This window comes from Metopolophium dirhodum, chromosome 4 (assembly GCF_019925205.1).
Source record: "Metopolophium dirhodum isolate CAU chromosome 4, ASM1992520v1, whole genome shotgun sequence".
In the NCBI taxonomy this organism is placed as follows: Eukaryota; Metazoa; Arthropoda; class Insecta; order Hemiptera; family Aphididae; genus Metopolophium; species Metopolophium dirhodum.
Window position 1 is genome coordinate 31,398,543 of NC_083563.1, and position 12,427 is coordinate 31,410,969.

The following is a 12,427-nucleotide window of genomic DNA, read 5'->3' on the forward strand; positions in this document are numbered from 1 at the left end:
TAGGTTAATAAACAATTTATTTTCTGTCAAGTATAACATTACGTAAAGACTTCTATGATTTCCCCCTTCCAACTCCATAGTGTTGTATTATAAGCACTCTCGGAGTATTTATAAAGAGTCTCAAGCCTGTCCGATTGCCCGTCAATTCTAATGATCGCGACTAATGTGTATATTACAGATCAACACGATGGCGCTACTCAGGCAGTGTTGACCAAGGTGTCCAATGGCTCGTTTACTTTGTACGGCGACCCAAAACTTACGCCCAATCGTTCCAAAATGTCTCTTGCAGGTATGCAGCAATGACCGGTGTTGGATACATTATTTTGTACATACTTAACGATGGTATGCGGTGTTTTAATATCGGTTCTTTTGGCCAGGCATAAAGATTGGCACCAGTGTGATCGATCATTCCAACAACACAGCGTCCGCACCAATCAGACTGTTGCAGAATAATATCATAGCGGCACAAACGTCAGGTAAATAATATCTTCATTTTGGTACTCACATAAAATGTCACAAGCCTCATAACTACGTAATTTTTTTGTCCTACAAATTGTGCACTCTAGTTGTGAACAGAGGACAGCCAACTCCAAATCATGTCATAACTCGGCCGTTACTCCTAACTCATCACCATGCTAATTCTGCTCCAGCTCATCTAGTACTATCTACAGCTTCTTCTAAGGTATGTATATTATACTGCATAACCAAAAAAATTGTGACTGAGTATATTGGGAGGGTTATTACAATATTACTTATTAGTTATTATATAACACCTTGAATTGTGTTTTTAATATTTTCTATAAATGGTTTAATTAAATATATTAACTGTACAGTACACATTTCTTTGTTCTTTCACGTGGTAAGTGGTTGCCTTCATAAAATAATAAATATATTTCTTTATTTTCTCATTTTATAATAATCTGTTCTGTACATAATATGAAAAGTTATTTATGTAGTGTTGTAATTTTTATAAATTTCATGAAAATTTAAAATATAATTATTAAAATTGTAGTTCATATACATGCGGCAAGCTTAAGCATCACAGATTAGTCTTTTGTTATTTTGTTCTCTCAAAATTTGTAATGTATTCAGTGCTTGAATTGGGAATAAATTTAAAAGAAAATGCAAAAGTTAAAAAAAAAATTTGTACACCTGACTATTTAAATGTCTTTAATTGATTAGGATTGGCATAAATATTTTTTAAAAAGAAAAAGGACTATGGGAATTCAAGCACCAAATGTAAAACGAACTAATTTTGCGTTGTTTTACAAAAAATGTTTTCTTTAAAACTTAATTAATGAAGATTTTCTTTTTTTCATTTTCTTTTATAGGCAGTGACAATTCCAAATCAGCAATTACCACCACTGTCAAATGGCCATCTTATAGTCAAGCCGAGTGCGATGGTGGTTATGAACAGCTCACAGCCAAAATCGCATCATTCCGGCCACAAAGCATAGCATTCACCGATCCTTATGTTAAAAGATATAAACTATTGTACAATAATACTAATTTTTTGGGGTTTTTGGTAATAACAGCGTATAAAATAGTTTTAATAACAGTTTAAAAAACAAAAAAAAAACACTATTTGTACCATGTAATATTTATATAGACTACGATGAAAATTATTTTATTATATTTATTATTTCAAAAACCTGACATCTTTAAAATCTATTGTAAATACTATAGTTTTAATTTTATTTATAAAAATTTAAAAAAAAATCACATTAAAAAATTAATTATCGTAATTAAATATATTTGTCATAATGGCATTTTTGTTAATTGTTTTACGTTTAGACTACAAGTTAAATCAATGCTTCATATTTAGATACGTTATACTAATCATTATAATTTGTGTTTGATGAAAATTCAAAACTTGGACCATCTATTGTGAACTGCCAAGCTTATAATACCAAATAATTTTTAAAGAAAAATTACCTTAGCCGCCGATGTTAAAAATACCAAATACTTAACTTTTAATCTTTTTAAGATAATTTCCCTTCTTTTTAAAGTAAGTGAAAACTAATCTGAAATCTTTTTATTTTGTACTATATTTTTTTAAAACAAAAATTTAAATTCCATTAAATGTATGTAATATGTATTAAAAATAATATTTCAGAACTAGTCATTGAAACTATTGATTAGTTAATACACCGTAAAGTTGTAGTTTGGGTGGAAAGGTATATTTTTTTTCAGTTTATTTACAGGTTGAATCTTGTATTTTAATAATGAAAAAGCAAGTGAAAAAACATTTATGAAAATTTTAAGACTACAACAATAAATTCTATAAACAAACATTAACACTATTAATAGAAACAAAATCAATCCGTGACTGATGAATTGGTAGTAATTGATTTCAATAATTTGTAACACTGCATAAGATTTTTCCGATCACCAATTTTTTCCAATGTACGTGCTGCCTCAGCTAACATACCTGCTCTTATACCAGGTGGTGATAGAAGAGACATAGGTAAATGTTTACACGCCATAAATAACGCAGTTGCATGCTCCCTTAAACCAACTGTGCTTTGTTCACCTTTGCCTATAAAAATAAAAATGGTATGTGAACTTTCTTTTATATTTATTTATAAAAAAAAATTACTATCCTAAATTCTTACCTTTAGTGCAAATAACAAAATGCCGTGTTGATCTGTTTCTTAAGCTGCGATCAAATAGTTGTTGGGTTTTTGTTGGTGAAGCTCCAGCCATTAACCGGGCAGTTGCTTCATATAAAAATACTTTGGCAGTAGCAAACTACAAATTTTACAATCTTATAAATTTTTCATATTTCGTTAAACATTTAATCAATATGATAAGATATAGGTAACAACTATGACTTAAAAATTAATGTTCTGTTTCAACAGAACTAGACATTATCAGTACAAGATCAGCATTACCCAAGGAGAAACATGAATTTATTATACAGGAAGTGTTATGAGTAGTTTACTAGTTTAAATTAAATTGTTCTAATACATATATTTCTATACAGGCAACAAACCATGTCTAGAATTTTTGAATGGTGATAACTGATCAGTAGTGTATAAATAACATGTACAGTGTCTTCACTTTGTTCAGAATCAAAAATAAGATTACATTCTGGCTCTACCAAATTAATGCATATACACAGCCCAAAATGATATATCAGTTGATAATTGTTAACTAACACGCAGCAACTACTTAATTATTATCTTCAGTCATAATATGATCTCTAATTATCACTTTTTAATTCAAAATATTTGTTTTAAGAAAATATGTAAGACCAGTAAGGTGCTCATACTATACATTTGTCAGATCAACCAATTTGCCTAAAACAGTGGTGGTAATCTAGACGCAAATAAGGGAATTAGGGGCTAGCCACCCAAAAGTATGCCACATGAATGATAACAATTTTGAGGTCAGATGGAGCGATCGTCCCCTCTGGATATGTCCTTGCATAAATGTATACCTTATGAGGTTCAAATGACTGATGTGATAACAACAACATATACTACAAAAGTCATAAAATAAATAAAAATTACTTACTGGAACAAATTGTGAAATTTTTCGTAAGGAAGTTAAATCTTCTTGGAAGCTTTTTAAGTTTAAAAATTCCAAATTAACATAGCCTGCAGGCATTTTCTTACACTCTTCTTGCCATGATAGCATTCTTGTTTCTAATAACCAGTCGCAAGCTAATAACAATGTCATCTAGTTGAAAAAAAAATGGTTTAACAAATTTTCAAAATTTTAAACAATTTTAAAAACTAGACTTACTATAACAATTGGTTGGGGCTTATTGGTTTGCAATAAAATCAAAGTTTCTGATAATATTTTACTAGCTTCATGACAATGGTATTCTAAAATTCTAGGTTTCATTGTTTGGACTTTATTTCGACATCTGTAAACAAATATTGACATTAATAAATTATAATTATTACCACATTACAAAAATTAATACCCATAAGCAGCTAATACAGCTTGCGCCAATGGATCAACTAATAAACTTGGAGGAACATTGGAGATATGTTTATCGAGCAGATCGATACCATTATCTTCACCTAATATCCAATAAGTTCCAGCGGCAAATATGGCTCCCCACCATGCTACTTTCTCATCCTCTACTACTGAAAATATAACAAAATATTAAAAATTTTCATTTTAAATTTCAGCAATTAAGTCTTACCATTAACTTCTGAGCTTCCAATTATCCTGGGTTTCTTTGTAATTGAATTAGATTCTACAATGCGCTGTACATATAGCAAAACGTCTGAAGTTACAGTTGGTTGTTTGGTATGACCAACAGCTTGTACAATTTGTCTTGTTCCTGGTGATATTAAAGTCTGTAAAGCTTTTTCTAAGGTATTTTCTCTGAAAGACTAAAGAAAAGAAGGCATTATATTTTACGAAAAAAATAAGAAATTCCAATTACATACTCTGGTTAGATGAGATAATGGATCATTACAGTCTGAGAGTGAAGTGAATGATGATGTAACATTACTCGGAGTAAAAGTCCAATTATGATCAATGAAAAATCGAAATCCATGATCAGTTGTAAGCCAATTCAAATTTGCTGGTAATCTATTATAGTTCAGCACTTGGGTTTGTGCTTTATGTAAATAATACCTTTTGAACAAACATTTGTATTAAATAGGTTGTATACAAATTTTTTTTTTAATACATTTGTGTTTAATAACCAACCTGGTAAAAAATCCAGCACCTTTAAATATGATAGTTTTGAAATTAAGAGCAACGGTCGAATATAATTGAACACAAGTTTCCACTGAAATTATTTGTCGTCCAGCTGCTTCAGCCATATTAATTGAACTAAGTCCTAAGTATAGACCAATACCCCAATGAGCATTAGGTATTGGCCAATCAGTTTCACTAATTAAATACAGTTTATGCAGTAAATGATAAATTTCACTGAGTTGTTTAGCTGTATTTAAAGTTTCATGCTTGTTGGTCCTGTTGAAGTAAACAAAATTAATTACTTAGGTATTTCACTTTGTTTATTTAATTTTGTATCATACACATTTTTAAATACAGCATTATTCCATTTTTTCAAAAGTACAACCACTTTAAATTGATGTAAAAATTGCCTGATAATTTGCCAGATTAATGAAGCCCAAAGTTTCTTACGACTTGTTAAAATTGGCCGACCAAAAATTTCCAAACATCTAGAGAGCTCAAGAACTGCCATTTTTCTGTTTCCCTGGATTTGTTTGAAATAATGAGCTATTAAAATAACAAAAATATTTTTCACTAACCTTAATCAAGTTATCTTCAGCTTGTTTTCTCATTTGCATATATTCCTGGTATGCTTCTGAATCCGAATATATCATTGGATCACTAATAAGAAGACAGGTAAGACTTATGATCATCATAAGAATATTCAATGTCCATATAGACAGACTAAAAGCATAACTTTGATATGTTCCATCATCCATTCCAGAATCTTAAAAATGAGTTATCAATTTATGATAAATAACAGACCACAGTGTTTAAAAAGTAATAAACTAATAAAGGTACTTTACTCGTTAATTGTTATGTTACTACCCAACACTGATAAAGTTAAATAATAATTACCAGTTCTAGCATTTAAAATTGTTCTACCATCAACCTTTTCTGCCCAAGATTTAGAATGTGACATATTGCTATTAGGCAATAAATTTCCAAAAGGATTAAATGCAACAACCACAAACATGAACACGCAAAGCACTAATCTTGAATGATCAGCCATACCTTTCTTGCCAGATTTATTGGTCTATAATCGTGAAAAAAAGCTATTTATTATATAAGTACATAAGCAGTGATTATTTTATAAAATATAATATAATATGTCATACCAATATTGTATCAGAACTCATTACAATCTCAGGTGATGAGGCGCCTTCTGATCTTTCTGGTGAAGATACGGAAATATATGATTGCGGTGGTGTGAGTGAGCCAGGGTTATTGTATTCTTCTTGTAATAAAGTAGATGGACTTTGGTCTAGTTTTTTTGAAATATTTAATTTGAACATTTTGTTTTCATCTTTTAATTTTTCATTAGCCATTTCCAAATATTTAATATAATCTATAGCTTTTTTAAGTATAGCAGATTTATTAAGCTAAACAAATATAACATAATATTTATATATAAAATAAAAATTAATGTTTACACTATGTAACATTAATATTTACCTTAGCTTCGGTTCCAAGAATCATATCTTTTAATTCCATAATTTTATCATTAATACTTGTACGATATCTTCTTTCAATAACATTATGTGAACTTTTTGGTTTATCATCTTTCATTGACATAACGTCAATATTATTGTTAGATGACATATCTGAATCAATCATAACTGGTATACCTATAACCATACAAATCTAATAAATATTAATTTAACACCTACCTTTATAGAAAAACAATATATTTTACCCGTGGTAACAAATGCGGTATTGTTTAATATAATTGGTTGACCATTTGTTGATGTATATACCATTGTAGGTGATGCGTTCAGTGGTGCATTAAAAAAAACCTATAAATAAATAATTTAATTTAATTACTTAGATTTGTTTTGATTTATTTAATATACCTACTTGTTTCATTTGATCAGATGGTAAGTGAATCTGTCCAACACTTTTAACTGGAAGGAGAGTATGCATTCCAGGTTTTTGAATATACCTTATTTTTTTATTTACATTTTGTTCTGTTATATAATTTGGTTGAATTGGCTTTTGAATGACTTTACGATTAGGTTTAATCAAAGGAGGTGCTTTAGGGCTTGGTTTAAGCATGGCAGAAGGTGAAATCATTGGAGTATCAATAATGTGCGAAACAGTATCTTGTGGAGGCAACATTTGGATATCCGGTTCAATTAGAGAAAGATCAAGTGGTGGAAAATCCAATAATGTGGAATCACTCATTGGATCATCAAACTCAGTCAAAATATTATCACCGGTGAACAGTTTTGTGTCAACTTCCGGCATTTTATCATTGTACTTGTTCAAGAGTTCTACAAATATGCAATTGAAACAAGTAAACAGTGGTTAGATAAAAAAGTTTAGCAAACACAATAATGTCTTGGAAATTAGAATGGTTTACTGAACTCACCATCAAAACCTGCAAAATCCAAATCCTCTGGAAGGTCCAACGGATCCATTGAGCCCATCGAGTCCATTTCGGATGAGAGTTGGTTGAAGACTTTGGTGGAGTGTGAGCAGTTCTAGAGATCACTTGAGCACATTATTTTCGAACTCCAAACTTTGATACTTCAGCAATTAGTGGCGGAGGGACAACAGGTGTGTTTTCTTGACGATTTTCCCGCGAAGTTCATAAATCCAGGGCCTCAATACGACAGACAGCACGATTAATTAACTAATTTCTAATTGCCTGCAATGCATTCTTGGTCATCGTCACACAGTGTCGTGAGACGCGAGTGCCGAGTTGTACCTATCAATTATCAAAGATTTTATTGCAAGTACTTAATAGTAATTACTAAACAGTTAATATTTAACCGAATCGCTGTTCAGTAAATGATCGTACCATTTCGATATAATTGCGATGATAAAGACGACGACGTAGTGTGGGCACAGAATAGATTAAATGTGTGGGCAAAGACTTTAATGATAAGCGTGATAAGCGTTTCATTTTTCATACTGTCTTCATAGTTTTCATAGTTTCATACCACGGCGGCGTGATGTACCTATAACACGAAGATATATATTAGTTCGTGACGACGTTATAATATATAGTATTATATAGAATTTATACTTGCACATCAAGGTACCTTGTATCAATACACCTTGTAACACAGATACTAAAGTCTAAATTACCTACTATAAAAAAAAATAAATCTTTTTATAGAATGAATCAAATACTATACATTACTAATCAATAGTATTTGAATGAATTATAGGTGTACATCGTAGAGTAACTTACTCTATGGTATACATGCTCATATTGTGAGCCATGAAGGCATGGACATGCTATACAGGCTACAGGCATACAGACATACATATATAGTTATTCGATGCCTATGTGGCACTGTGGTATAATAGAACAATAGGTGCTATAACCGAGCGGCTAGGTATAAAATATCAATTAATATAGTTTATAAAAAAAGTGCAAGTCGATCTACAACTATTGCTAATTATTGGCAATTACTATATGGTAAATATTAAGTAAATTTCGAGTAATCGTCGTTAAGTAATAGATAATAATATTATGTTAGATTTAATTTGAATTCAATGAATTACCTATTGAATGATCATTGCCAGTAAAAAACGATTCTGAGGAGAGACAATTTGTTCTTCTATTAACTATTTCTACGGGGAAAGAAAATGATATGATTAATTTATACTTAATAATTTACATAGGTACCTTCTAAAGTTGTCTATTGGCTATTGGGTATTAGTAATTAGTATATTATAACTGTATTAGTAAATAGTAACTTATTTTAATTAATAGATAATTTTGTAGGTTGAACTTCTATAAATCTACTAAAAAACTTCGTAGGCATAAAATGTTATAAATTAATTATTATAATATTATATTATTGTTATTATTATTATATCACGATTTTAGTTAATTAAAGTAATTACCTGCACGGTGTAAAGATGTTCGAACTTTCGAAGGCTCGCGATAAAATAATAGCTTAAAATTGGTCTAGAATCTAGATTCTTATAGAAAATAATAATAAACGTAATTGCAAATAGTTTCAAGTCTACGATCAATATTTTATGAATCACTATAAAATAATTAAAACATTTAAAACCTTTATTAAGGCATGTTTTTCGTTTTAATTAGGGCTGGCGGTATTTTCGATATAGAAGAAGAATCTTCTCTACTTCCAGTGGCGCATTTAAACATTAAGCACCAGGGGCAACATTTTACTAACACCCTCCCCCCACCCAAGAAATAAACATTTAATATTGAATATATGTTGTAGATGATAAATATAAATATTTTTTAAATAATCATTAATACCTGCTTAAAAAATGCTTTTTTATTTTTCGCCGTGCACGGTCTTGAGCAAATTTCTGAATAACATCATTATAGTTTATTGTTGTAGTGACGTCAGCTTTTATGTTCATAATTGTTAATGCAGACTGTCTTTCTTCGCCTATGTTTGACCTTAAGTATGTTTTTATGAGTTTTGAGCTTAAAACGATCTCTTAGTTGGAAAGTTATTAATACTAGAGCCTGGAGTGCATAATAACATATTCTTAAAGCAATATATCCACATAAGAGAACGCTACATCCGCATGCGTTCTCTCAGTCTCTTTTTGAAAATTGTACGCTCAGCAGATCACGTTTAGCTCTATTAGTTTAAAAACTAGAAGGAATATTGATCTCTCATAAAATTTAAAGGTAAGATTATTATCTAGTGGACCTCATCGGTTTTTTTCAGATTTTAATACATTTCAAAGCAAGTTGAATACACAATTTACAATTTTAAAATACCCATAACGATAAGTGATAACCTGCTTTAAAATTAAAATATAAAAAAAACCGTATAACGTTCACTTCTTACTTCCAAATTTTATAAGAGGTCAATTCACTCTAGTTTTTAAAATAACACTTAACAGAGCTAAATGTGATCTGCAGGACGTACCTACAATTTGCAATATGTTATGCGTTTGTAAGACTGAGAGACCGCATGCGGGTGTAACGCCCTAGTCAGGGTTGGACTGGGCCACTGTTCTACAGCACAATGGGCCACAGGCTACGGTTATGTAAAAAAAAAATGTATAAATATTAAAATCAATCTAATTATGCTTACATGCTTATTACTAGTTCAACTTAGTAGGTAGCACCATAGAACATAATATTATTATGTTCAATTTAAGATGTGTGATAAAAATATTTTAAGTCAATAATATACAATACAGTACAATTTACCGAGCGTTAGGTAGTTGGCAATATTATCACAAAACACAGTGGAAATATTCAAAAATAAATACAGAATCCAATATAGCATACTGCGATGACGGCCCACAGTGGTCTGAAAGTGAACATAAGGCGGTCTTAACTCTGAATTAACTATTTTTAAATTTGAAAAACTAACTCAAATTTTTTTTACACATTTTTATCCCTGCATCCTACATAATTGAAACATAGGTTCTGAGGTCTATATAAAAATGTTTTCAACCAAAGTTATCTCCGTTGAAATGCGATAAATTTTTATTATATTCGTAATTTTTCTGAATTTGTAAGAAAGATATTTATTTTATTTTTCTGGTCCAACAATATTCTTTTTTCTTTTATATTTAATTTTTAATTTGGGCAATAGGTCTTGTAATGTAAACCAATACGTAATATATATATATATAATTTTTGAAGATCAAATAATTGAAGATTTATTATTTGCTATATTATTTTCATTTAACACTAATTAAAGACTGTGAATAAAAAATACTCAACAATGTTTAATATTTTTCAAATGTCATTGTAACAGTATATTAAGAGCCTTGTATTAAATTTCCAAGCTTTCTTATCCAGCTAATACAATTTTATTGACATTCGTAAAAAAAATTGAAAATTAATGATGTCCGTAAACAGTTCAAACAAGTCAAAATATTTTTAATATTTTATATTAGCAGATGCTAATAAAAATGTTAAGTGAACATTTCATGTATAACCCTAGTTAACCCCTAGTTTACCTCTAGGTAAGATATCCTTTAAATATTTTTTTTCGTATCAACACTAACATAGTAACATGTCTTAGGTATATACTTGGAGGAGAATTGAAATTGGTTTTTAAATAACTGCCAAAATGAATACATTCATTGGAAAATTAAGTTCCCAAATCTGTATTGTATTCATTTTTTAAAAGCTCAGCAGATATCATTATGGCTGATGCTGTCATTTTACTAAAATGATTTTAGTTAGTTTTAAAATCTATATTTTTTAAAAAGGTTCATAGGCAGTGTTCGGACTTATCTGGATAAATGTATCTAGATAATTATTTGTTCATCTTTTATCTTATCTAGATAAATAGTTACAAGGTATCTAAACGTTCATCTTAGATAATTTTTTTACTCATCTAAATGAATTCATCTAGACACATTTTTTATTGATAAAAATCGCGAAATTGTACAAACGCATTTAAATATTTATACAGATTCTCAAACCAAATTTATGGTTTATAAATAATGTAATTATTTTTATTTATATCATCATTATTATTATTATGTTCCTAGTGGCCAACTAAAATATACCTAAATTTAAAACCAATTTAAAAAAAAATTGTATCTTTTTGTATCTTTATCTTTATTTAGATAAATATGAGTTAAGTTATCTTTATCTCTATCTAGATACATTAGAGTTGCATTATCTTTATCTTTATCTAGATAAAAAACTACTTATCTAATCCGAACACTGCTCATAGGTAATGGTACACTATAAACATTTTCCCATCCCTAAAATTGGGCGCTCTGGGCTTTTGCCCCCTCCTCCTTAAATGCGCCACTGTCTACATCGTGACCATAGAAAAATTAGTAATCGTAATTCGAGACTGTATCTATACCATGACAAATTTAATTTAATTTGTCATAATCTATACTGTATTAAGATATACCTCAGTCCGTGATGGGGTTATCCCACAGGATAATAGGTATAACCACGGACTAAGATATAATGGACTGGCAACAAGCAGCTTATCAGTGGCCTCGAAAGTATGTACAAGAGGCAAATGCAGGGGGTCGCAATCTTAGTCCGTGGGAATAACTTCTGCCCCTGAGGGCCAAGCAATGTGTAAAACAGTACGGCTCCCATATAGAGATTAATAAGGGAAAAAAAAAGGTATTACCTATATAAATTGTTCTATGGTATTAGGGCAGTGGTTCCCAACTCAACAATAGGCACGGACCACTTTTATAAATTTTTCACCGTCACGGACCACTCCCTGATTTCAACCCTCCCCTCTTTATATCACTTATATTTTTTATAGTTTTATATACAGTTTATAATTTCGAGGTACAAAATAAAATCAGAAATACAGTTTATGTCGTGGAAAAATATTTTAACTTATTTATTTGAAAATTTAATTTGATAAAAAAAGCTGATACAAATTTAAATTTTACATTTTACGAACTTATATTAATCAACTTATTCAATGAGAAAAATATGTAACAAATTTATATTATTGAGTATTAATGTGACTTATTAGGGCGCGCTTCTTTTACCAGTATAATAATAGTATACAGTATACCTTTTACTAATAATTAGGGGATACTGTGATAGTGGTAATAGCATAGACCTATAAACTAATGGACAGCGCTTATAGCGTTTTCCACCACACTGCACCGACTGCACTGTTGGCGTCTGGTGCACATAATATATGTTCCATCTGGAATACTGGTGCGCACTGGTTGACATTTTTTATGTTTCACCCCACTACACTCGGCCAGTTTTTTGCACTGAGTGCATTGATAGTTGCACGAGCTCCAGTCGACGGTTGGC

The 12,427-nt window shown here is 30.1% G+C and overlaps 2 protein-coding genes across 6 annotated transcripts in view; one reads left to right on the forward strand and one right to left on the reverse strand.

The window, feature by feature from the left end:
* LOC132942277 (max-binding protein MNT-like) overlaps window positions 1-1,764 on the forward strand; it is a 28,855-nt gene extending 27,091 nt beyond the window's left edge. For all 4 annotated transcript variants that reach the window (XM_061010549.1, XM_061010548.1, XM_061010550.1 and 1 more), the window contains exons 6-9: window positions 179-289; window positions 378-476; window positions 567-682; window positions 1,332-1,764. In XM_061010549.1, coding sequence (XP_060866532.1) covers window positions 179-289; window positions 378-476; window positions 567-682; window positions 1,332-1,457 — 452 coding nt within the window. In that variant the 3' untranslated portion in view covers window positions 1,458-1,764. The remainder of the gene's footprint in view (window positions 1-178; window positions 290-377; window positions 477-566; window positions 683-1,331) is intronic.
* Window positions 1,765-2,158: 394 nt separating this feature from the next.
* LOC132942276 (sterol regulatory element-binding protein 2-like) lies at window positions 2,159-7,618 on the reverse strand. Of its 2 annotated transcripts, XM_061010546.1 has the most exons (17): window positions 7,508-7,618; window positions 7,076-7,414; window positions 6,562-6,977; window positions 6,401-6,500; window positions 6,160-6,332; window positions 5,823-6,086; window positions 5,563-5,740; window positions 5,244-5,431; window positions 5,007-5,188; window positions 4,675-4,941; window positions 4,410-4,599; window positions 4,160-4,352; window positions 3,935-4,100; window positions 3,751-3,874; window positions 3,520-3,684; window positions 2,616-2,751; window positions 2,159-2,539 (listed from the first exon to the last, which is right to left on the reverse strand). In XM_061010546.1, exons 2-17 carry the CDS (start codon window positions 7,140-7,142, stop codon window positions 2,319-2,321), a joined length of 3,030 nt encoding a protein of 1,009 aa, XP_060866529.1. In that variant the 5' UTR covers window positions 7,143-7,414; window positions 7,508-7,618; the 3' UTR covers window positions 2,159-2,318. The 2 variants fall into 2 exon arrangements, with proteins under 2 accessions (XP_060866529.1, XP_060866530.1); XM_061010547.1 differs by lacking the exon at window positions 7,508-7,618 and having other exon boundaries at window positions 3,935-4,097; window positions 7,076-7,501.
* Between the last annotated feature and the right edge of the window lie 4,809 nt (window positions 7,619-12,427).

Bases quoted from the DNA above. Each gene is read 5' to 3' on its own strand.
- LOC132942276 (XM_061010546.1), bottom strand. From the start codon at position 7,142: ATGGACTCGATGGGCTCAATGGATCCGTTGGACCTTCCAGAGGATTTG. The intron at 6,501-6,561 runs GTAGGTATATTA...ATTTATTTATAG, and splicing joins CATCTGATCAAATGAAACAA to GTTTTTTTTAATGCACCACT. The intron at 2,752-3,519 runs GTAAGTAATTTT...TAAAATTTGTAG, and splicing joins AAATTTCACAATTTGTTCCA to TTTGCTACTGCCAAAGTATT.